The following is a 21,586-nucleotide window of genomic DNA, read 5'->3' as shown; positions in this document are numbered from 1 at the left end:
CTGAGGCGAGATGCGCAACCTCGAGGCATCATTTTGACGCCTCATCTGCCTTTGAAGGCTGGCTTCCTCTTCTCTGCAAATGCTCTCAATGCTTCCATTCGGTCCTCCGTCTTCAGGATGACCTCGTAGGCTTCGTTTTCGGCAGCCTCTCCCCGCTGCCATCCGCTGACTGCACGCATTGCCTGTGTCAGAGCAATTGGGCCTCCATCGCAGATGTCACTGGCAAGCTGTAAACTGGCTGCTAGCACCTTTTGCCGTGCCTTATCATCTTCAGTCAACTCTTCAGGAGTAATTTCCACAAGTCGGTTGCACAACCCCAGAAAATATGCTTCTGCCCCTCCAACTCGCCGACCGGTAAGGATAAGGTCGCGTGCTCGGCTGACCCCAATCAATGCAGGTAGTCTGTAGGTCCCTCCTGCTCCTGGGATGATTGCCAACTTTGTCTCGGGTTGCCCTACAACAGCAGAGGATCCAAAAACCCGAAATGTGGTGCAGAGCGCGAGTTCCAAACCACCTCCGAGGGCGACTGAAGATATAGCGGAGATGGTAGGGACAAGGAGATTAGACAGATTGGTAAAGGTGTTCCGCACGTCGGTTAAGAATTCTCTGGTCCTTTACATCCATGAGCAGGTGCAACCATTAGGGGTCTCAATGCGTACTCTTCCTGTGTCATCTCCTTTCTTTCTCTCAGGTCTGCACCGGCGCAGAAGGCTTTGTCTGTATTGGACGCGATGATCAACGCTCTTGTGGGGCCTGCACCACCTTCCGCCTGGATCTCGTTGACATGACGCTTCAGATCGGCGACGAGTCTGCGCGACAAGGCATTTCGAGCAGTAGGCCTGTCGAGGAGAAGAATACGAATGTTACCAGAGTGCGGCGCCGGTTGGTGTTGAACTTTGATTGGAGAAGGTTCAGACACAGATGCAAAGCTACGATATTTGCATTGAGGAGCTCGTAGACTCGTGAGGACGCGCCATGCTGGACGGGTTCGCATTATTGCGAGATTTGCGAAGAACGAAGAAACAAAATGTGGTGTCTACCTCCTTTGCAAGCAGCGAGGACCGAGGTTGCGGGGAAACGCTCGCTTGTGAATCGAGCTGCAAGGCAAGCCGGCCCTGTTTGCTTGGCTGACACCGTCCCCGAGATCTTGAGAACGGCAGAACATCAGACCATACCATCACTTGACGTCCGACAATCATGCTTTTGATGGATTGGTAAATATAATTGAATATCTCTCGAGGCAACGAGCGTCAAGCAATTACATATTCTCATTTCTTGCGAAGATATCACACCGGGGCGACGTTTCGACTACCTAGGTACATAGTACTTCAGGATGGACCACAGCATGCTGCATGACACTATTCTGGCCCTGGAGGATTCAACCTGGCGAGCACTAACAAACTCCGGAGCCGCACTATTGCCATTCCTCAGTCGCGATTGTATCATGCTTTTCCCATTGGGGATGAAAGTGTCCGCCAAAACGACGCCCAATCTTGAGGACGTGATGACAAGCGATGCCTTTGTGCCATGGAAGCAGTACAAGATGACTGATGTGGAGGTTACACCGCTAGGGCCAGAAGCAGCTCAGATCACTTATCGAGTTAACGCGACGAGGCGGCATATTACGGCGGACGACGATATGAGACAGGACGAATTCAAAGCATTGATCTCCAGCACATGGAGGAAGGATCCAGAGGCAGGAAAATTTCTACTGTGTGTCCATCAACAAACGCCGTATGAAGAGGATCTGGAATTTTGAACAACATTTGGTTATGAAAGATGTACTCTGTATCCTGGATGCGTAATGCGGAACGAAACGTGGAGGGAGCTTGGGCTTAATTTGATCGAATACCGTACCGACCTCAGGATGGTGCTGATATCTGGATGACTTGTCCGGTGGGTTTGAGTGGGTATAGTTGTATCCTTTGAAGAGTACCTACCTACTAATTCATTGATCGCCTGTGATTGTATCCTCGGCTGGATGATGGCTCCATGGTGAACTTGAAGGGCATGTGCATTTGTCCTGCACAGTGACATCAGCCGCGTTCTGGCAATGGATTGCGCTGGAAGCCCTGGACACTCCCACGGCTCTCAATCCCGAGCGAGTAAGTGGCGTTTGCCGCCAGCTGTGTGGGGAAAGTGAATGGTCACATTTGTGACGTCGCTGTCGAGGCTGAAGAAGGCAGGATCAACAAAACGCTCTCCAGGCTTTCACGCCCGTCACCCACCATTCAAAACTGACCTCATTTCCCTCTAGGACCAAAGATTCTACAATCCTCAAACCACAGCCCAACCCCGAGAAAGCCCATCATCAAGTCACCAAACCTATCCAATTCAGAAACCCTGTCGAAATGTCCTTCCTCTACCAAACAACTCCCGTGCTCCGCACCGCAGTTCGATCATCTCTTGTGCGCTCGTCGCCTCGCCTCTTCTCTACCACAGTCCTCCAGAAGAAGTCGGCTACCGATTCCGTCAAGGACGGCCTCAAGACTGTCGACCGAGCAGTCTCAGATGTTGCAGTTGCCGGTATCGACAAAGGAGGTAGGCGAGAAAACATGCCACTCGAAAACCTCGCCTAGCTAACCATGATCCACCAGTCGAACTGAAAGACAAAGCTGCCGAAGCCATCGGTGTCGAGACCAAGAAGGCCGAGGGCACCGCGTCCCAAGTTGCCGGCGAAGCCAAAGGAAAAGCCGCCGAAGTCAAAGGCCAAGCAAAGGGCAAGGCGGAGGAAGTCAAAGGGAAGATGTCGTGAGAAGCACTGCATGGAAAATATTTCATGGTGGGGGACTAGAATCATCTCATGCAATACCTTCGTACTGCTGGGGATAAAGCTGGCGTTTCCCGTGTACCAATAATCATCGTCAATGAGGCCATGACTTCAAGAGGAGCCGCCAAAAGTTATGTACAATACTCAAGTGCCAATCATATCAGAAGGTCTGGCCTTGCTTCTCCGAGCCCTTCAGATTTGGGACCGGCTGCAAGACCGGGTTAGCGAAATGAGTCCGATAGACCTCCTCCTCTTCTTGCTTCAACCCATACTTCGCGGGATCGCGCTTCTCTAGAAAGTGCTTGACACGGCCCGTTCCCTTGATGTCGTTTTCTTCAAAGTGATCCTTCCTCGATGCGAGAAATCGATTGGTTTCCTCGGTGAAGGCTTGTGCCCGCTCTTCGATTGATCCAGTGAATTGTCCCGCTCTTGTGGCCTGGAGGACTCCAGCGATGACCGCCAGGAGGATGACAATGGATGCGAATGCATTGGGGTGGAGATACGTCGCTGGAGGATCTTTGGGTTTCTCGTACCGTCGATACCATCGTTCCCAGTCTTCCCAAGTAGCATTTTGAAATATGGACGAATCGTCATCCGGCCCGAAGCCATACCGTTTCCCTTCGGGGTTTGTATATCCGTACGAGTGTCTGGTTGCTGTCCTCGTTTGCCCCCATCCTGCGCCAGATGCATCGTATGCCCTTCGCTTGACGGGATCGGAGAGGATCTCATGCGCCTGCACTACCAATCTGTATCTCTCCACTCTTTCAATGTCGCTCAGCTCACTGCCGAGGGAGTTGTGGCTATTCCTGTCGGGATGGTAAATCTTCACCAACTCGTAGAATTTGTGTTTGGTATAGACTGCATGCTTGTCTAGACCAAAGATCTCGTAGGGTGAAGGCGTAAAATGGGAGCTCCGCCGACAGGGCCAATTCATGTTGTCTCGAAACTCATAGCCTCGATCTGACCTGACGTCTGCATAGGTCCGCGACTGCGAAGGACAGCACGACTCTTGCTTCAGGCGCTTCCGTGGGGGGCTGGGGCATGGAGTACAGAGACAGCATTGCCATGGATTGTAAGCTGCCGGCAGCCTCACCTTCTTCAACAATGTTGATGGCATTTTGACAGCCAGCAGAGCGAGTAGATAAGGTCTCGTGCTAAGTGCGGAGAGGGCAGAAAGTCGTGCATGTCATCGGCACTTAGTCCCTTGTTAGCCAGGAAGGTTGGCCGCGTCATTTTACAATTTTCCCAGCAAGAAACGTGATCACGTCGACATAATATGTTTCGTACTTGGCTTCAAGGAATGTACAATAATGCCACAATCACGATCACCTCGGCGAGACGACTCGCGGGACGATCGTCGTCATCGCCACCGAGATCATGATCGAAGGACCAGGGATGTGAGAAAGCCAAGGTCACGGAGCCGCGACCGAGCCCTGAGAAGGTCAGCAAGCTTGGATGGACATGGCCAGAGAAGATATGATGAACGCCGCTCACAATCACCTCGCTCACGACGATCACCAGAGAGTTCGAAACGTCCTAGAGGCACTCTCCCGTCACAAGCTGACGCATTCAATACCACCAAAGGGGTCCCATCCCCTCCAGCAACCGAGAAGCAGAAGCCCAATTTCCGCCCTTCTGGTCTTTTGGCTGCAGCCGCAAACACAGTCTCAACATCAGCCGGCGCGGTAGTCCTGAAATATCACGAGCCTCCGGAGGCTCGAAAACCGCCTTCTTCCCAACCTTGGCGACTGTATATCTTCAAAGGGGAATCAATCGTCGACACGCTGGACCTATATGCCCAATCTTGCTGGCTCTTTGGCAGGGAAGCGTCTGTTTGCGACTACGCCCTTGAACATCCCAGCTGCTCTAAACAACACGCTGTCATTCAATTTCGGTATGTGGAAAGAAGGAATGAGTTTGGTGACAAGATCGGGAAAGTGAAGCCATATGTGATCGATCTGGAAAGCGCCAATGGGACGATGGTCAACGATGAGGCTGTGCCGGAGGGAAGATTCGTCGAATTGCGGGACAAAGATATCATCAAGTTCGGTCATTCATCCAGAGAATATGTCATGCAGATGCCTCCTGAGTGAACATGAGTCACCAGCAAAGCCGGGTCCGCTACGAGAATTGGAAAGCAACCGAATCTTGGAGACTGCGACGCCTTTTTCCACGAGACCTCATGTTGATGTACCTGATCAACTCGCTTACGCCCGTGTTTATTTCCGTCCTGCTTTGGCTTCCCGACCCGTCTCAAAGTCGATTGGGTTGGCAGTCTGCGTTCTGGAAATTTGCAAAGATCGAAGTTCGTGGACTTCTGAGGGCTATTGTAACCTCGGAAAGCCCGCGAAGAGGTTGCAAAGCGCATCATCAAAGTTGAGCTGTCTGTTGGACGACCGATGTCGAATAGCTCTGTGAGTGTATTTCTAAACCCCCGGCGAAGTGGAAGGGCCATGTCTGTTTGGAAAGAAACCTCCAGTCCGGCCATGAAGCTTTTCTGATCCCCTTCACGAATTCTCTTTTCCTCCCCGCCACCAACACCAGTGCAAACCTGATACGCTTCATCAAGGCTGTCTATGTTTGTCTGGCGCTTTATCGCCCTGTGTCGACCAACGCAGCACGCATAATCCACAAAATGGGGCGATCGCCACAAGGCCGCGACGCCTCAAATTTAAAATGCGAGTAAGACAACCCGGATCCCGCATCCGCAGCTTGTCCACAAGCGCTCGAGAACTGGTACAAGGTCGATTGCTCTCGGAGAATCGAGCAAAGTAAGCTCACGATTGGACTCGATGCTTGGAGTCAATCATCCTAACCGATGAACGAGCCCATGCCACTGGCCCAAGCACAAATTGTACCGCAGCAATCTGCTGGCGCTTAATGTGTCCTCATGTTCGATGCAGGAGCCATTCACTCTTATCCCTGCTGGGTTATTTGGACGGTGCGGCCTATCTTTCAACCAAAATGCCGAAAAGATGTCAAAGTTGTGGTTGTGGACTTCTGCGACGAGGACCTACCGGCGAACGAGTTTCTTAAGGGTTTCAAGGCTCTGGAGGATAGTCTGTGTCGGGAATCCCCTCTAGCCCACCTTGACCGCGGACGAGAGTCTTTGTCCTATCAAGGGCGAAGAGTTGATACACTCCAGAGACACGCCATTTTAGCAGCCCTTTCCTGGCATCCTTGATTACGACGAAAATTGCAAGTACATCGATGTCATCAGCTGCTCCGCTCCTATTAGTCCCTCCTTGAGAGAATTGGATGACAAACAGATCATGACTGAAGACTACACATTCGGACAGGATAGTCAGACCAAGATCAACAAAATCCGTCGGGTCATGCGAAGAACAGTCCGTGGTGAAGGGACCCATGTCGTGTTTGGACCTCTTGGCTTTGGCTACTATCGCCACTCTCCGCATGCGGTTGCATCTGCTATAAGAATAGCGCCCATTGATGACCCGAGGCAAGACAACTGGTGCTCTGCCCGGTATTCAATAGGTCCTGCTTTCCGTCAAACACAACTCGACAAAATACTTATGCACATCGAAATAAACATAAGCAGAGGACCGACTCGGCCAGCAGTATGTACATGGATGTAATGTTTGGACGTCAACCCTCGGCGTGTCGAATCAGTACTCCCAGCAGATCCTCATTGGAATGACGATCACGACATAAAAGTTAATGCAGGAAGACAGAAGGCTTCCGCTGGACGAATTCAGCTATGAATAGAACATGTTCAACATTTCAACTTCGGTGCACCTCCTCACTCTAGCCCATCGCGGCTTGACGCAGAATTCATGAATATCGTCAGTGGTTCCTGAGCTTCTCATGCATGTATGCATTGACGTAGCTCGTGACCTTTGAGCCTTGCTCCGTGTCCCTCAGCCGCTTTCGAATTATATTCACTTAGCCAGCCCTTTTCCTCAGCTGATCAGCTCTCACCCTAACGCCTGAAATTCTCCAGACTGTTTGATTGTGTTAACTTCCCGAGCAGTGCACGAGAAGGCTGGACTGCATTTGACACAGGCACTGTCCCCCGACCAACGACGACACGCTTTACACTAGACCAGCTTCATCCACGCATACATCGCGAGGCTCTACCCCTGCCAAGACCTCGCCGTTGCCAGGAAGATGATCGCCTTCTCCTGAGACGCGACCGACGAAACGCACGAGCACACTCATCCCGAGATATTCGAAACTTGTACGAACATTAGCTGGCAAGGCAGTGCTTCAACCAATTGAAGACTGGCCACGAAGACAGTCCTGGTAGAGCTACGCAGTACCAGTTTCGTCAATGTGAGTGTGGTTCCGGTTTACACCCGTTTCACCGCAAGATGCTCCTCTGCCGGCTTACACCCGCCTCATCGTCACAACCTCCATATATCTCTCGGGAAACCGGCTCAAATTCAAAGCCTGGACTTTTTGCACAATAGAGGCTGTCGGTAATTATCTCTTTTATACAGAGAGCACGGTTGAAAGCTCGCTAGGAATGTCGCCGCCCTCGTGGTCCGTGCCGCAGTTGTGGAGACTGCATTGGGCTGCCGATTCCCACCTTTCTGCCTTCTTAGTCGCTTCATATTGCAATCCTTGCATCGTAACACATCTATGGATTTACTTTGGCACCAATTAACCTTTAATATCATGGATCTAGCGTGGCGTGATGGTGTCAGTTCGCTCACAACGCCATTCGATTTCCGGATATCGAGGTCATTGCTAAACAGTCGATCTCGTTTGAAGCGCACCCGCATTGGCGATAGATTGATACTCTATGCGCCATCGAACCTGGTCTAATATCGAAGGTGCCGAACCCGTTCCTCCCTCTTCACTCCGTCCTTTGACTTTCGAAGAGCGCAATATCCTTACCTTACTTGGCTATATTCTTCGGCTGTGAAACGAAGAGCCCGGGGAAATAACCTGGAGAGGAATCCGGGGAAAGCTTAGCCCCAGGTACTTCAACTAAATGGATCAGCTGGCTCAAAAGTAGGGCGAAGTTCTTGGACTGTTGCCTGTTTGTCTGGTTTTCTCCAACCATCTGAGCGATATCTATTCAAGCATGAAGCTCCTCTCGTCATGGGTCCTTGGTTTCCAAGGCTTATGTGTCTTTGGTGCAATGACTGAATGCAATATAGATTCCATCCAGCAATTCGTTGCAGGTCCTGGAACGGCTACAGTGACGTCTGCACAAGCCCTACAGCAGAACAGCACATTTGGCGGGGGCGCTGCCGACCTTGAGTTCCCGGTGAATGACACGGATCTCCCAGCGCTCTGTGCGGTCACGGTCAACGTAAAGTCCTCCAATACATCCTCCTACAATTTTGGCCTCTTTTTGCCGCAGCAATGGAATAATCGCTTCATCGCCACAGGTAATGGCGCGTATGCTGGTGGGATCAACTGGAATGACATGGGCACCAATGCCCGATACGGATTTGCATCTATGTCAACTGATACTGGACACGTTTCGGGATCCTTTGATGCGAGCTGGGCTCTGAATAACCCCGAGGCTCAGTTTGATTGGGGCTATCGGTCTATGCATGGGTCGGTTATCTACTCTAAATTGATCACCAGTACGTATTACGGTACAAACATCAGCTATTCGTACTATTCCGGATGCTCTACCGGTGGTCGGCAGGGCTTCAGAGACATCGAACTGTACCCTGAAGACTTTGACGGAATTCTAGCCGGGGCACCCGCGTGGTGGACGACACATCTTCAACCAGACAATGTCCAGGTAGCACTCCACAATCTTCCGGTCGACGCTCCTACTCACATTCCATCTTCTCTTTTCCCTGTAATAGGGGCTGAAGTCCTTCGCCAATGCGATCCTCAGGATGGCTTCACAGATGGAATCATATCTGACCCCGAGGGATGTAACTTTGTCCCGGAAAGGCTGCTTTGCACTCCTACTTCAAATAAAAGCGCTTGTCTTACCGGACCTCAGTTGGACACTTTGTATCATATCTACAACGACTGGTGGGAAACGAACCAGACGTTCGTTTTTCCTCACTATGAATTGGGATCCGAGGCCCAGTACGGTTTTCTCCTCAACAGTAAGTCACCTCGGGAGCAGATTCTTTGATATTCGAGCATCGAACAGAGATGGAGGCTGTGAATCTCGAATTCCGCTACTATCCTATCTCAAAATGTTCTTGCCTTGCCCAGTTGCTCCTGCCACAGAGCATTTCTTCTATATTGGAGCAATTGCTGATCAAAATGACTCATCACAGCGGACTCTGGAACCCCAACAGAACCAGGAATCGCGTGGATCCAGAACTGTCTTTACAACGACACGACGTGGGATTGGCACGACTTCACTTACCAGGTGATACTGGATGCGGACCGAATCAATCCGGGGCAGGCCAACGTCGGGTTCGATTTCACCGGGTTCTACCAGCGTGGCGGCAAGATCATTCAATATCACGGCCTTGCGGATGGTCTGATTCCTACGCCGAGCTCCGAACTTCTCTATAAGAACATCTGGAGAACCATGGGAGCCGCAGGCATTCCTCTGGATAACTGGTATCGCCTTTTCTTAGTCCCCGGCATGGAGCACTGTCAAGGCACAGCGGTCAATGCGCCCTATTACATAGCCTCTGCCGGTCAACCATTTGCACTTGGTCAAGATGTGTGGAGTGTTCCAGGGTACAGCGACCCAAAGCATGATGCTCTGCTGGCACTGCTGGAGTGGAGAGAGAATGGTACTGCTCCTGAATCGATCATTGGTACCAAATTCATCAATGAGACTGTCACAGCCGGTGTCCAAAGGCAGAGACCAATATGCATGTATCCAATGCAGGCAAAATATAGCGGCAACGGTGATCCAGATCTCCCGGAGAGCTGGCACTGTCAGCTTTTGTACTAGAGGGCGGCAAGCCGTTGCATCGTGGCAAGGCTTTTCAAATGCGTTAAACAGAAGATTGTACTGAGTGCACAGAGTGTGCTAGCTGCTGTTTACGTAGAGTTCCATAGTCACCACATCAACTACTTCTTGTGGCAAACGCTGAACCACATCATTCCCGTTCTTCGCGGTTCCCAATCTCGGAAGGTTCCCGAACACAGCTGCGTGACCAATGCCAAGTATTGCAAGAAATTACATGTAGTCTGGCACAATAAGCCAAGTCAAAAAGCATTAAAAGAAACACAGCCTTCAGTCTCAGTCCATCGTTGCCATAACCGAGGTTTTCCCAGTACGTCAAATGAAGACGGGCGAGCGCGAGGCCCCTCGGCTTTATGAACAATTTATCGGCCTGCGTTCCGATCAAACTTCTGTAACCCACACTTGTAATGCGCTATGACACAGGTTAAGAGCAGGCCGTGGAGACACGCCACGTACTCAATTCATGGCATGAGTCTGGAGGAAGCGCCAAAATATGCCACCTTTCAATGTGCTAATACACAAGTTTGTGGCTCTTTTGACCAAGACTGTTGTTCTCAGGAGAAGGGATAGTCCCTTCTCTGCGACCGCTCTGTTCGTACGAAAGATTTGAATCTATTGACACCCGCTCTAATCTAGTTTGGTGGTTTCCACGACAGTGCTGATATCGCGCTGCACTTTGTCGACATCGATGTATGCTTTACCTGTACGAACCAGCTCGACATCAGGTACATCGGAGTGCTTCTGTCCTTCAAAGAGAGCGTCGATTTCTTCGAGAGTTCGACCCTTCGTTTCAACCCAAAAGACCACCTGACAGGTCAGCCACAAGTCAGACAAAGCAAAGAGAGGGGACTCACAATTAGTACCACCACTATGATATCCCATGACCCGTTGATTATGTACATCTTCCACCCAATATTATTCAAACCAATTGGCATAATGAATACAAGGAGAACGCTGGTGGAATTAGCGATTTGAATGCGATAGATAACGGCAGGTAGTTAACTCACGCGAGAGCATTCAGCATGAATGAGGAGAATGCAAGGCCGTTTGCCCGAATTGCATAGTTCATAATCTCAGGTGGATACAGGTAGAGCAACGGTGTCCATGCAATGGAGTAGAAGCCTTGAAATAAGAACATGACGGCCACGTCGCCATAGACGAGACTTTTTGATGCTCCATTAGGGTTGTCGGCGTACATCTTCGACAGCCCTCCAATAATGAATAGACATATGATGAGTAGACACTGTGAAAGTATTGCGGTAGGTTTGCGACCCCATCGTGCAGCCAGGTGTGTACCGCCGAGAGCGCATGCAAGACACCATACGTTGAGCACGACGTTCTGTTGGGTCAGCTGCATTCCCGCTGCTCGTATGGATGGACTTACCGCTTTGAGTTGATCATTCGAGTTTGTGATACCCGCGGTATCCAGTTCGGGGCCAAGGTAGTACGAGGCAATGATATTGCCTGCGATGCAAGAGAAAGGCCCTGGTGACATACCGATAAGGAGACGTTTTCGCGAAATGGGGTTTTTGATAGTTTCTTTGAATGTCATCAAATTCTCCTTCTCCCAGGTAAGAGTGTCGACAATCTCCTTGTATACTGCGAGTACAACGGGGTCACTCAGATCTCCATTGGCGTTCGTCTGAGCAACAGCTATACGTCCTTCATCATACAAGCCTTGATGTATCAGCCAGCGTGGAGATTCGGGACTATCAAGTCAGCTTCTTGTTCGTATCTCAGAAGTGGAAACGATTCGCTTACATAAATGGCAATATGATGATGCACAAGAGTGAAAAGATACCCTGGAACAGGGATGGAGCCCTCCAGGCCCATGTTGACTGCCACTGACCCGTACCCAGAGTGATTCCAGCCGCAATCAAGGCGCCGACAATGCAAGACAGTCAGAAGAGTTGTTGTCCTTTCAGGGTAGGCCAACCTTACTAGTAAAAATCATTCAAAAGGCCGACGCCCCATGCGCGATACTTGCTTGGATAGGTTTCTGCCAAGTAGACACTACCAGCGATGCCAGAAATGGCCGAGCCAAATCCCAGAACAATGCGAGCGACCACGAACATTGCAATATTCTGTGCGGCAGTCTGAAGCAAGACACCAACTAAAGTCAATACCGAACCCCAGAGCACAGCTGGACGTCTGCCGAGGCGATCTGCAATGATTCCAGATACCAGAGGCCCGAAAAAGCCGCCAATAAAGACGGAAGCAGTGTTGAGGCCGGTGGTGGCAGCATTGAGATTGAAATAATCCGTGTACGAAGGTAAGATGTTGAGACCATTGAGCATGGACCCGTCATAGCCACCAGTCTGAACTCTGTTAGGACGAGCAAGGAAAAGCAAGCCAGTTACATACCGCCGACTGCACCATAGAGCAGAATATCAAGAAGATTGAGAGCGTTACCGTCGATTGGGGCACCCAGGCAGGGAGCCAGGTACCCGTGGCAGTCCTTTGCAGCATCTTGTCGTCGTTTCTCAGTACCTGGCCTTCAAAATCACTTTGCCCAAGACAGAGCGAGAAGTCAAAACAGTGTCACTGAATACACATGCTGTGGAAACCCCAGTGATAAAGCACGAACAGGCGATCAGCCTGCCCCTCCATAAGGTCGTATCACTTGCCTCTCAGGATGAAACCCAAACTGATAACGATCTTCATGGTCGCCTCATGGAACATGGAGAGGCGGAGAACAGCGGCAGCGGCGAAGAGCCGAAATTTTGTATAGGCAGATGCCCGGCATTCCTGTAACCCTCGAGCCTTCTAAACCAAAGACGGTGGGGCAGGAAGCCTATCGTGAAGAGATCTCCAGGTGATAAACCATATTCGGCTGGGCCCAGGTGCTAAGCTTCTGACCAGTGTGAGCTTAGCCTCCATGCCCAAGAGCCAAAGATGACAGCTTTAAAAGGAAGGAGGATAACCCCTCACTCATGTTGGTTGAGATAGCTGAGGCAGAGCTGTCACCATGGTTGAGCGGCCGACTATTGTGATCGCAGGGCTCGCCTGTGAGACTTCACTCTTCACACCTTCCAGGACGCTTTCGCCTGCCTTCCAGGCCAAACGCGGTCACGAAATCATCGAGAAATATCCCTTCATCAACAAGGATAGCCCCCTGGGAAAAACAGCAGATTGGCGCGGAGCTCTGATTGGCCATGCGCTGCCAGGAGGGATTGTAACGCGTGCCTCTTTCGAGGAGCTGGCTGGCGAGATTATAGACAGATTGAGGGCGATTATTTCATCAACCACGATTCATGGACTCTGGTATGATATCCATGGCGCCATGTGCGTTGAAGGCTTGGATGACTCTGAAGCAGAGCTCCTCCGTCGCATCCGACAAGTCATTGGTCATACCGTGGTTGTCTCGGCGTCCATGGATTTGCATGGCAATGTAAGTCGCGCACTCGTGCACGAGACAGACCTTATCACCTGTTACCGCACAGCACCGCACATCGACGTGCGTGAGACCAAGGAGAGAGCTTGCCGCAACTTGGTCGAGCTAATCACAAAAGCTCCAGCTGGAAGGAGGGCGAATGGTAGTCCTGTGCTGCCCCTCAAAGCATGGATACCCATTCCGGTCCTGCTTCCAGGCGAGCAGACCTCAACCCGCATCGAGCCGGCGAAGCACATCTATGGTGCCGTTCCTGTTGCAGAGGCAAGGGGTGCTGTGATTGACGCTGCAATCTGGGTGGGATATCCCTGGGCTGACGAGCCACGAAACCGTGCGGTTGTCGTGGTAACGGGCTGGAATGAAAATTCTGTCAAGAATGAAGCAGAGAAACTTGCGCGATTGTTTTGGGATGCGCACGAGGATTTCGACTTTGTCGGCCCGACAGGATCCTTCAACGAATGCATCGACGAGGCTGTAGAATCGAAGAAGCGTCCGTTCTTCATCAGTGACTCGGGAGACAACCCAACTGCTGGTGGAAGTGGCGATATGACCTGGGGCTTGATGCACCTGCTGGCTCACTCCCAGTTCAAGCAGCCTTCTGGTCCGACGGTGGTCTACGCCAGTGTGCCCGGCGCCGAAGCAGTCCGCACATGCGTTGATGCAGGGATAGGTGCAACTGTCACCGTGACTGCCGGCGCCGAGGTCGATAATATCCATTCAGGGCCAATCACTCTGACGGGCCGAGTGCATTCTATCAAACATGGAGACAGGAATGCCCAAATCGAGGTTGTTCTACAAGTGGGCAGTGTCTTTGCCATCCTGACCGAACTCCGTAAGCCTTACCACCACGAGCATGACTTCACGGATCTCGATCTCAAGCCTCGAGAAGCGGATATCGTCATTGTGAAGATCGGATATTTGGAACCAGAATTACATGACATGGCTGCTGATTGGAGACTTGCTCTCTCGCCTGGTGGTGTGGATCAAGATCTGAAGAGACTTGGGCATACCCGCATCCACAGACCCATGCATCCCTTTGACAACTTCGACAAAACACCAGACCTCTCGGCTCGAATCATTCCACCTTCACACGAACCCCTTTGTGGTCCAGACGAATGACTTTCCAGCTGCCCGACCAAGTTCAGCGCCTGAGGCCGATCTAGTCCGTCATTGCCTGTTCTGTGTATTATGTCGTCGTCCGGCGCGGGCAGTTGGTCGCTGACTTCAAGGATTGGGAAGGACAATGAGACAACACAATATAGCTCCCGGTCGTCTACTCCACGACTCTCCCTCCGAGAGAGGCGTTGGCCCCAAGTCTCGTTGCCCTACCGATGAAAGCCCAGCGAACATGCGACGCCTCCTGGCGTTAAAAGGTTTTACCGCCGTTCAGCAGTCATTGCATGTCATTGTATGTATTTCCTCGTCAGATGGTCCTCTGCGCCAAGCCAGGCCGGGGTCGACTGTGAAGGCTCCCGGTTCTCTCCGCAACTTCAAGGGGCCCTTTGGAACTGGATCTTGCCAACGAAACAGATTGAAAGATCAGGAGCAATCACCAGGGTCTCACACAAACAAATAGCCAACCTGGACCATCGTTGGTAGGACTCTTCTTTGTCGACACTTTGCTGCACGAGCCCCTGTGATCTAGCTATGAAGCTCCTCTATCCTACCTCCTTGAAGCTTGACGTAACAAGTCTTGAAGGATTTGGCGTCACTCTCCACCCCTACGATGTTCACAAGCCAATCCCCGAGGAGCTCACCGACGCAGAAATTCTTGTGACTTGGGCAAATACCAATCTTCGTGATGCCGCCAGACGGATGGGCAACCTTCGCTGGATCCAGTCGCTCTTTGCTGGCCCCAACGACGAGCTCTCAGCTGGCTTCCCACCCAATGTTATCATGACCGCTGGCACTAATCTGCACAACGAGACCGTTGCGGAGCATGCACTTGCACTGTTGCTCAATGCCGCTCGCCGTCTTTTCGAAATGCGGGATTACCAAAACCGGGGCAAGTGGCCAGGACACCTGGGTGGGTTTCTCCCCGACCGCCCCAAGGGGTCGTTTACTTCATTGAAGGGTGCCAATATTCTCATCTGGGGCATGGGAAATATTGGTCGCACACTCGCGCCACACCTGACAGCCTTGGGCGCCAATATTCGGGGCGTTGGGCTTTACGAAGAAATCATTGACGGGATCCAAGTTCAGACCAACGCAGCCTTGCCCAAATTGCTCCCACAGACTGATGCCCTGATCATGATCCTACCGGGCTCGAAAGCGACCTGGCATTCTCTTAATGCGGAGCGACTTGCAATGCTGCCTAGACATGCCTGGGTGGTCAACGTTGGGAGGGGTGTCTGTGTGGACGAAGATGCACTCGTTCATGCCCTTCACAATGGAATAATTGGTGGTGCAGCTCTGGATGTCTTTCACAAAGAGCCACTCCCCGACTCATCTCCTCTTTGGAAAGCACCAAATCTGATCATATCGCCACATGCTGCTGGAGGCAGACCACGCTACTCGGAAGTGCTTATTGCGGAAAACTTGCGGCGTTTCCTTGCAGGACAACCACTCAAGCACGACGTGACTTCAGGGGGGATGTACGCTACCACTGCCCCAGGGAAGAAATCAACGCTCAAGGCCGTGCTCTAGACCCAAGAGATAGAAGCAGCTCAAGACCAAAGATAAGGAAGGGGAGAAAATGCACGGGAAATATGGACTAACGAGTTGACTCAGACGGAACAAACACGGCTGACCATCTCCGAGTGGAGTGGAACTGAAATATCATTGTGTATCCCGCGTCTTTGTGCATTGAACTTCGCAAGCGGACAGCTCTACCCTTGTCCTTGTCAAGAAAGGCTGCCTCGCGCTCTTCTTCTGCTTACAACGGCTTCGTCCTTGTGGTCCCCCCCCAGTCATGCTGGGAGCATTCAGTCATCAATCTGCATGATACCAAAAAGAGGACTTCCTCCATATTCCGAATTCTCCCACTACCCATGAGCTTGGATGTTCTCTCAATGTTTTGCCGAGGGGAGTTGGCAGCCAAAGTCGGCACGTCAAGGACATCGGACCGCTCATACGAATTATGTCCCCACTAAACGAGCTGTTCTACGGGACAATCCTGTTCTATCTGTGGCGTGCTACAGTGTCATTTGACTGGCGCGAGTCCTCATTCATTTGACTACGTTGCTGGCCATCAACCCTGGTAGACCTGAAAGAACCTTGCAACCGAAGATACGGCATTCAGCACCAATGGTTGCGGTATGAATACAGGCACACTAGAAACATTGGTAATTATTCCTTGAGACTATGCTTGAAAACATCCATGAAAATGTGCCATCGGAGGAAGTCCGTCATCACATAGGGTTTCAGAAGAGGTACGTTGCATTTGGGCGACGCATATGGTTCAAGCAACTGCAACTAGCTTCGCAAAAGATGCGAAAAGAGGCCCGTTTCAAAACTTCCACGTTCAGCGAATTAAACGAAGGTTCTCCACAATCCAAGACGGCTGAGTGAGAGCAGGTCTCAAGTAAGCACGGGCTGCTTGGATAATACCGCTTCAATGTCGTCCAAATCACCCACGCTCCGCTTCGTATATCAGAATATCTCCAACCTGGCGAAAATTCCCCGGATGCATCACGATATCTGTTTACCCCTGCTTACCTGAAGCTGCTAGAAGAAGAATAGTCATCGGGGGGAAATTGCGGGGAAAGTGTTTAATTTACAACGTACGGGGTGTATGTTATCATTGTCTGGAGTACTTTGCATGCACTAGTTGACTACACAGTGGATGAGTCTCGACACCATCCTTCAATGCTCCCGGAATGATCAGCCTTCACACCATTCAAGGCGCCACAAGACCTCCTTGTGTTATTTTCTAGCTCCACTACTTGAGAGACTTATCACGGTAATTCACCTATCTCACATATCGCACCAGATCGCGAGAAGAGCTCCACTATAGAAGAGGAAAACATTCTACTAAGACATGCTCTTTTCTTTTGGCAGTTCCGGTTTCATCCGAAACCATTTCGGTCTTGTGGCCTCTATCTTCAGAAGCAAGGAGTCGGTGTAAGCTCTACGTGCTGGACGTTGCTCACTATGCACGGCAGAATATTTATCCCAGATACACCCCTGAGAACTCCGAACGGGGTGGTTGCCAGAAGATCCTATAACTCCACATTCAGGTAGGCCCCGGGAATATCGCACGCGGTTCCAATATCACATTGATATCAAAATCGATTTTGGAGACAAATCTACACTTGATCCCCAGGACACGTTTTTCTGCTCACAGCAATACCCTCGTTGTCCATGGTGTATGAGCCTACGCTTGAAATCTATCCCTTTTCAACCAAGCTGCTTCTGCTTGCATCTGAAAACGAGAGCGAAATGGATTCGCAGATCCGGACTAGTCCTATTCTCCTTGCCCCGGGCCCAACTGAAGTTGACCCGAAAGTCCTCAGGGCCATGTCGTCTTTTGCGGAATCACATTTTGCTCAGCCATTTTGCAACACATTTGGAGATGTGTTGACAATGCTCCGCAAACTTTTCCAGAGTGAAGATCCAAATGCCCAACCATTTGTCATTGGTGGTAGCGGTACCCTCGGCTGGGACTTTGTTGCAACGAATTTCATTGAACCTGGAGAGCCAGTTCTTTGTCTCAGTACTGGGTACTTCTCGGATGCCTTTGAGATGTGCCTCGCCACTTACGGAGCCCACACAAAGAGAATGACGGTTCCAATTGGAGGGGCACCAAACATCGAAGAAGTTGAGAAAGAGTTGAGAAAGGTTCGATACAAAGCTTTGGTTGTTACCCATGTTGATACTTCGACTGCGGTTTTGACGCCGTTGAAGCCTCTTTCGGAACTGCTGAGACGCGTTTCTCCCGAAACACTCTTCATTGTCGATGGCGTCGCTAGCGTTGCATGCGAAGAGATCCAGTTTGACTCCTGGGGTATCGACATCGTTGCCACGGGGTCACAGAAAGCCATTGGCTGTCCTCCTGGGCTCAGTATCATCATGGTCTCTCCGCGCGCTTTGGAAACTGCTAAAGCACGGAAAGCACCTGCACATACTTGGTATGCTAGCTTGTCGAGGTGGTTGCCGATCATGCAAAACTACGAGAAAAAGCAATCGAGCTATTTTGCAACACCTCCTACTCAGATTGTTCATGCTCTTCATGCCTCACTGACATCAATTCTCTCACGTCCTCTTGAAGAGAGATTTGAAAAACACCGGCAGAAGAGTGCCGATGTCAAAGCAATAGTCAAAGAATTGGGCTTGACACAATTAACGAGAGAGCCGGAGTACCAAGCCAATGGGCTTACTGCATTCTGGCTCCCTGAAGGTCTGTCCTCGAAGGAACTGTTGTCAAGAGTCACTGAGAAAGGCTTTACCATAGTTGGGGGCATGCACAAGGAGGTCGGTCATCAATACGTAAGAGTTGGACATATGGGATACAGCGTTGTGGGCGAGCCGGAGAGACATATTGATGGTGGTTTGAGGGCTCTGAAAGAAGCAATCACGGAATACTATGCCAGCAAGAGCAAGCACTTTGTCCCTCGAGAGAACCAGGAGGCCTCGGGCCTAGCAAGAGCAAGCTTGTAACGAACTGATTGTTTTCAGACATGCCTGCGGGGGACTTGTTGCTATTCTGGGGGTAAGGTGGGCAAGCCTAGCTGGTCAATTAGGGATCACTACCAACAACGATGGCTCAAGGGTGGCTATTCTGCATTCAAGATTCATTTAAAAGAGTACGTCCTGAGGTCGATAAGCGTATAGGCAGCGATGTGGAGACTTTTCATTATGACTGAAAATGAAAACATTCTTGAATGGGATCATGTGTGATTGTGAGCCAAACAGGTCAAGTTGAGCTAGTACAGAGCTGTCATCCTTACTTCCGATGTCTTTACTACTTTGGAATCGAGCTGCAGGAGATATAGTTCAGTACAAGTGCTTTAACTCACTGCTCTGTACATTCCACCATCACCTATTATGGGGATGAATCCCCACAATACCCCTAAAATGGTATTGTCCTCTGTTGATAACAAGAACTGAGCTCGGTCATTCCGAATCCACATTCGGACCTCGGCCTACTCAATCCGGACAACTGACCACTCTCCTTCCTCCCGAGGAACAAATGTGCACCTCACGGTGCTTGGCTACGAGAGTTCGATATTTTCAGAATAATTAATTATTGAAAAATCTTTTCCTTTCCGCTCATCTGTACCTTTTGACATATGACGGTGCGCTAATTGCGCTCTACTGACAATTCTAGTGGTGAACATGGGAGAGATTCCTCTCAAATGCCTGGCGGGCGTGGTTGTGAATGAGGGTCCTGACTTCCACATCGAGGTCGTTGAAGTCCCCGTCCCTGAGCCCAGTCCCTACGAAGTTCTAATCAAGCTCAATACGACTGGACTGTGCATGTCGGATGTGCATTATATGCTCAATGACCTAGGCGTGCCACCTATGTCACACTTTCAAACTAGGTCTCCTGGGCATGAGGGCGCGGGGGTAATAGTCAAAGTTGGGTCGCAAGTAACTTCCCTCAAAGTCGGTCAACGTGCTGGAATCAAGCCAACTTGGGATGTTTGTCATGCATGTGAGAGTTGTCGAAATGGCCGGGAGAACTACTGCAAAAATAGTGTCTCCACAGGACTGCAGAAACCCGGTCTGTGACTTCAATTATTTACAAGTAAGAGCATAGCTGATGGGAGCCTTGAAGGATCATACCAACAATATGTCGTCTCGCCGGAACGGTACACGGTGCTTATTCCAGAAGGCGTCAGCGACTATGTTGCAGGACCAGTGATGTGCTCAGCATCCACTATGCTGCACTCTTTGAAGACGGCCAACTTATCACCAGGACAATGGGCCGTCTTCATTGGGGGCGGAGGTGGCGTTGGCCTCCAAGGCGTTCAGCTTGCATATGCTATGGGCCTCCGTCCCGTGGTGGTCGACACCGGCGCGAAACGGGACGAGTTGAGTCGGAGATACGGTGCCGAGCATTTCGTAGACTTCAAAGAGACGAAGGATCCAGTGGCCGATGTTCTTACGTTGACTGATGGCGGCGCCCACGGTGTTTTCGTCACTGCCATTCAAGCCTACCCTTCCGCCATGGATTACCTGGGCGATCGAGCAGGGGGAAAGCTGATGTGTATTGGTCTCGGGGCACCGAAGCGACACACAATAACACTCGACCCAACAGCCTCGAATTTTATGCTTCGCAACCAATCAGTTACAAGCACAATCGTTAGCTCTCTTGGTGAGATCGCACAGGCCCTTGACTTTGCTAAGCGTGGTGAGTGTCATAAGAAAGATTCTGCAAGCTTTCATAGCAGTGGTTAACACTACGGACAGGAAAGCTTCATCTTGATCCAGAGATTGTGGGAATTTCACAATGGAATGAATCGATTCAGAGACTTAAAAACGGACAGGTTGCCGGGTAATGTCCCCTTCCCGGCTCTTTTTTTCCCTCTCTCCAACACATCTAAATGAGAGCTAATGGTAGATCATCAGACGCATCGTAGTCGACTTTAACAAGCCATAAGCGCCCGGACTAGCTATGTCTCTTCCACAAAGTAGTTTTGGATAGTTGGTCGGTATGAACAGCTGATCCCAGGCTTGGACAAGCTCCAGCCGAAAATGGAGAAAAAGCCCGACTAGCAATCCACTAGGATTTATCCCGCAAGGGAGATATGAATACACGACGAGGTCCATCAGGCTTTGGCAGCGGTAGTCGCGGAGAATCGTGAGGACAGAACCAGTGCGTGCGCTAGACACCCTCTTCCTTACGAGTTGAACGGAGACAGACTCGTGAGAGCGTCATATGGCACCCAGAGATCTCTCTGATTGTTTTTGATTACTTTGTTCAAATTTCTACCTGCGAGCATATGGCATCCAACGTGAAAGTTCGATGACCGGCAAAAGTTGTCAAAATCCCTCATTGAATAAATCAAGGCTGTTTCATGCTTTGTGTTAGGTCCTGACGTTTGCAAGGCAGACTCATCCGGAAGTGTGGTATGTCTGGCAAGATTGTCTCGAAGACCTGACACGGAGCAGCTCCAACCGAGAAGATCCCCAGTTATAACAACAAATCTGATCTGATAGAGCCACCATGAGAAAAGGGCAAAAGAGTAAAAGAAGCCAAGAGCATTTAGCACGCTGATGGTCGAGATCCTCTGACATCTTATCTAGTTGGTAGAAATCGGCGCAATCGGCGGGATTGCTGTAGAAATCTTCCTGCAGGACACCTTCGCCACATGCTGCAAAGTCCCATGCCTTTGAGATTCTTGTTTCTGGTAAAGTTGAGTCGAGTTGATAAGCTGAGCTCGTAAACTGCGCTTGTTCATCGGACTCGAAACCTTCGCAGCCAAATGACAGGAGTTAGGCATTGTCGAGGAACATATCTGGTCTGATGTTCTGAAGACTTTTTGAACGCGATGTAGGTCAAATTCGAAAAGCTTGTCACGTTCTGCCCAGAGGGGGCGATTTTCTCCAGTGGATAATACCTATTGCGGCGCCTGGCAACCGCTGCTGGACGGGGCGCAAAAAGTACACG

The 21,586-nt window shown here is 50.7% G+C and overlaps 11 protein-coding genes across 11 annotated transcripts; 8 read left to right on the top strand and 3 right to left on the bottom strand.

The window, feature by feature from the left end:
* Nucleotides 1-41: 41 nt before the first annotated feature.
* On the bottom strand, nt 42-994 carry Z520_11996 (uncharacterized protein; the record flags this gene model as incomplete). The annotated part of the gene is made up of 2 exons (XM_016782483.1): nt 42-612; nt 660-994. 2 exons carry the CDS (start codon nt 992-994, stop codon nt 42-44), a joined length of 906 nt encoding a protein of 301 aa, XP_016626373.1.
* Nucleotides 995-1,333: 339 nt separating this feature from the next.
* On the top strand, nt 1,334-1,759 carry Z520_11995 (uncharacterized protein; the record flags this gene model as incomplete). The annotated part of the gene is made up of 1 exon (XM_016782482.1): nt 1,334-1,759. One exon carries the CDS (start codon nt 1,334-1,336, stop codon nt 1,757-1,759), a length of 426 nt encoding a protein of 141 aa, XP_016626372.1.
* Nucleotides 1,760-2,351: 592 nt separating this feature from the next.
* On the top strand, nt 2,352-2,755 carry Z520_11994 (uncharacterized protein; the record flags this gene model as incomplete). Its single annotated transcript, XM_016782481.1, has 2 exons — nt 2,352-2,541; nt 2,598-2,755. 2 exons carry the CDS (start codon nt 2,352-2,354, stop codon nt 2,753-2,755), a joined length of 348 nt encoding a protein of 115 aa, XP_016626371.1.
* Nucleotides 2,756-2,930: 175 nt separating this feature from the next.
* Nucleotides 2,931-3,887, bottom strand: Z520_11993 (uncharacterized protein; the record flags this gene model as incomplete). Its single annotated transcript, XM_016782480.1, has 1 exon — nt 2,931-3,887. One exon carries the CDS (start codon nt 3,885-3,887, stop codon nt 2,931-2,933), a length of 957 nt encoding a protein of 318 aa, XP_016626370.1.
* A 193-nt stretch (nt 3,888-4,080) lies between these two features.
* Nucleotides 4,081-4,863, top strand: Z520_11992 (uncharacterized protein; the record flags this gene model as incomplete). The annotated part of the gene is made up of 1 exon (XM_016782479.1): nt 4,081-4,863. The coding sequence occupies one exon, from the start codon at nt 4,081-4,083 to the stop codon at nt 4,861-4,863; it is 783 nt and encodes a 260-aa protein (XP_016626369.1).
* Nucleotides 4,864-7,820: 2,957 nt separating this feature from the next.
* Z520_11991 (uncharacterized protein) lies at nt 7,821-9,626 on the top strand (the record flags this gene model as incomplete). Its single annotated transcript, XM_016782478.1, has 2 exons — nt 7,821-8,814; nt 8,992-9,626. 2 exons carry the CDS (start codon nt 7,821-7,823, stop codon nt 9,624-9,626), a joined length of 1,629 nt encoding a protein of 542 aa, XP_016626368.1.
* Nucleotides 9,627-10,268: 642 nt separating this feature from the next.
* On the bottom strand, nt 10,269-12,110 carry Z520_11990 (uncharacterized protein; the record flags this gene model as incomplete). Its single annotated transcript, XM_016782477.1, has 6 exons — nt 10,269-10,448; nt 10,496-10,595; nt 10,649-10,980; nt 11,026-11,350; nt 11,583-11,959; nt 12,006-12,110. 6 exons carry the CDS (start codon nt 12,108-12,110, stop codon nt 10,269-10,271), a joined length of 1,419 nt encoding a protein of 472 aa, XP_016626367.1.
* A 499-nt stretch (nt 12,111-12,609) lies between these two features.
* On the top strand, nt 12,610-14,151 carry Z520_11989 (uncharacterized protein; the record flags this gene model as incomplete). The annotated part of the gene is made up of 1 exon (XM_016782476.1): nt 12,610-14,151. The coding sequence occupies one exon, from the start codon at nt 12,610-12,612 to the stop codon at nt 14,149-14,151; it is 1,542 nt and encodes a 513-aa protein (XP_016626366.1).
* Nucleotides 14,152-14,679: 528 nt separating this feature from the next.
* On the top strand, nt 14,680-15,678 carry Z520_11988 (uncharacterized protein; the record flags this gene model as incomplete). Its single annotated transcript, XM_016782475.1, has 1 exon — nt 14,680-15,678. One exon carries the CDS (start codon nt 14,680-14,682, stop codon nt 15,676-15,678), a length of 999 nt encoding a protein of 332 aa, XP_016626365.1.
* A 1,656-nt stretch (nt 15,679-17,334) lies between these two features.
* Z520_11987 (uncharacterized protein) lies at nt 17,335-18,630 on the top strand (the record flags this gene model as incomplete). Its single annotated transcript, XM_016782474.1, has 1 exon — nt 17,335-18,630. One exon carries the CDS (start codon nt 17,335-17,337, stop codon nt 18,628-18,630), a length of 1,296 nt encoding a protein of 431 aa, XP_016626364.1.
* Nucleotides 18,631-19,308: 678 nt separating this feature from the next.
* Nucleotides 19,309-20,474, top strand: Z520_11986 (uncharacterized protein; the record flags this gene model as incomplete). The annotated part of the gene is made up of 3 exons (XM_016782473.1): nt 19,309-19,696; nt 19,751-20,326; nt 20,386-20,474. 3 exons carry the CDS (start codon nt 19,309-19,311, stop codon nt 20,472-20,474), a joined length of 1,053 nt encoding a protein of 350 aa, XP_016626363.1.
* Between the last annotated feature and the right edge of the window lie 1,112 nt (nt 20,475-21,586).

This window comes from Fonsecaea multimorphosa (genome assembly GCF_000836435.1).
Source record: "Fonsecaea multimorphosa CBS 102226 unplaced genomic scaffold supercont1.46, whole genome shotgun sequence".
NCBI lineage: Eukaryota > Fungi > Ascomycota > Eurotiomycetes > Chaetothyriales > Herpotrichiellaceae > Fonsecaea > Fonsecaea multimorphosa.
This window is presented reverse-complemented; position numbering and strand designations above follow the sequence as displayed.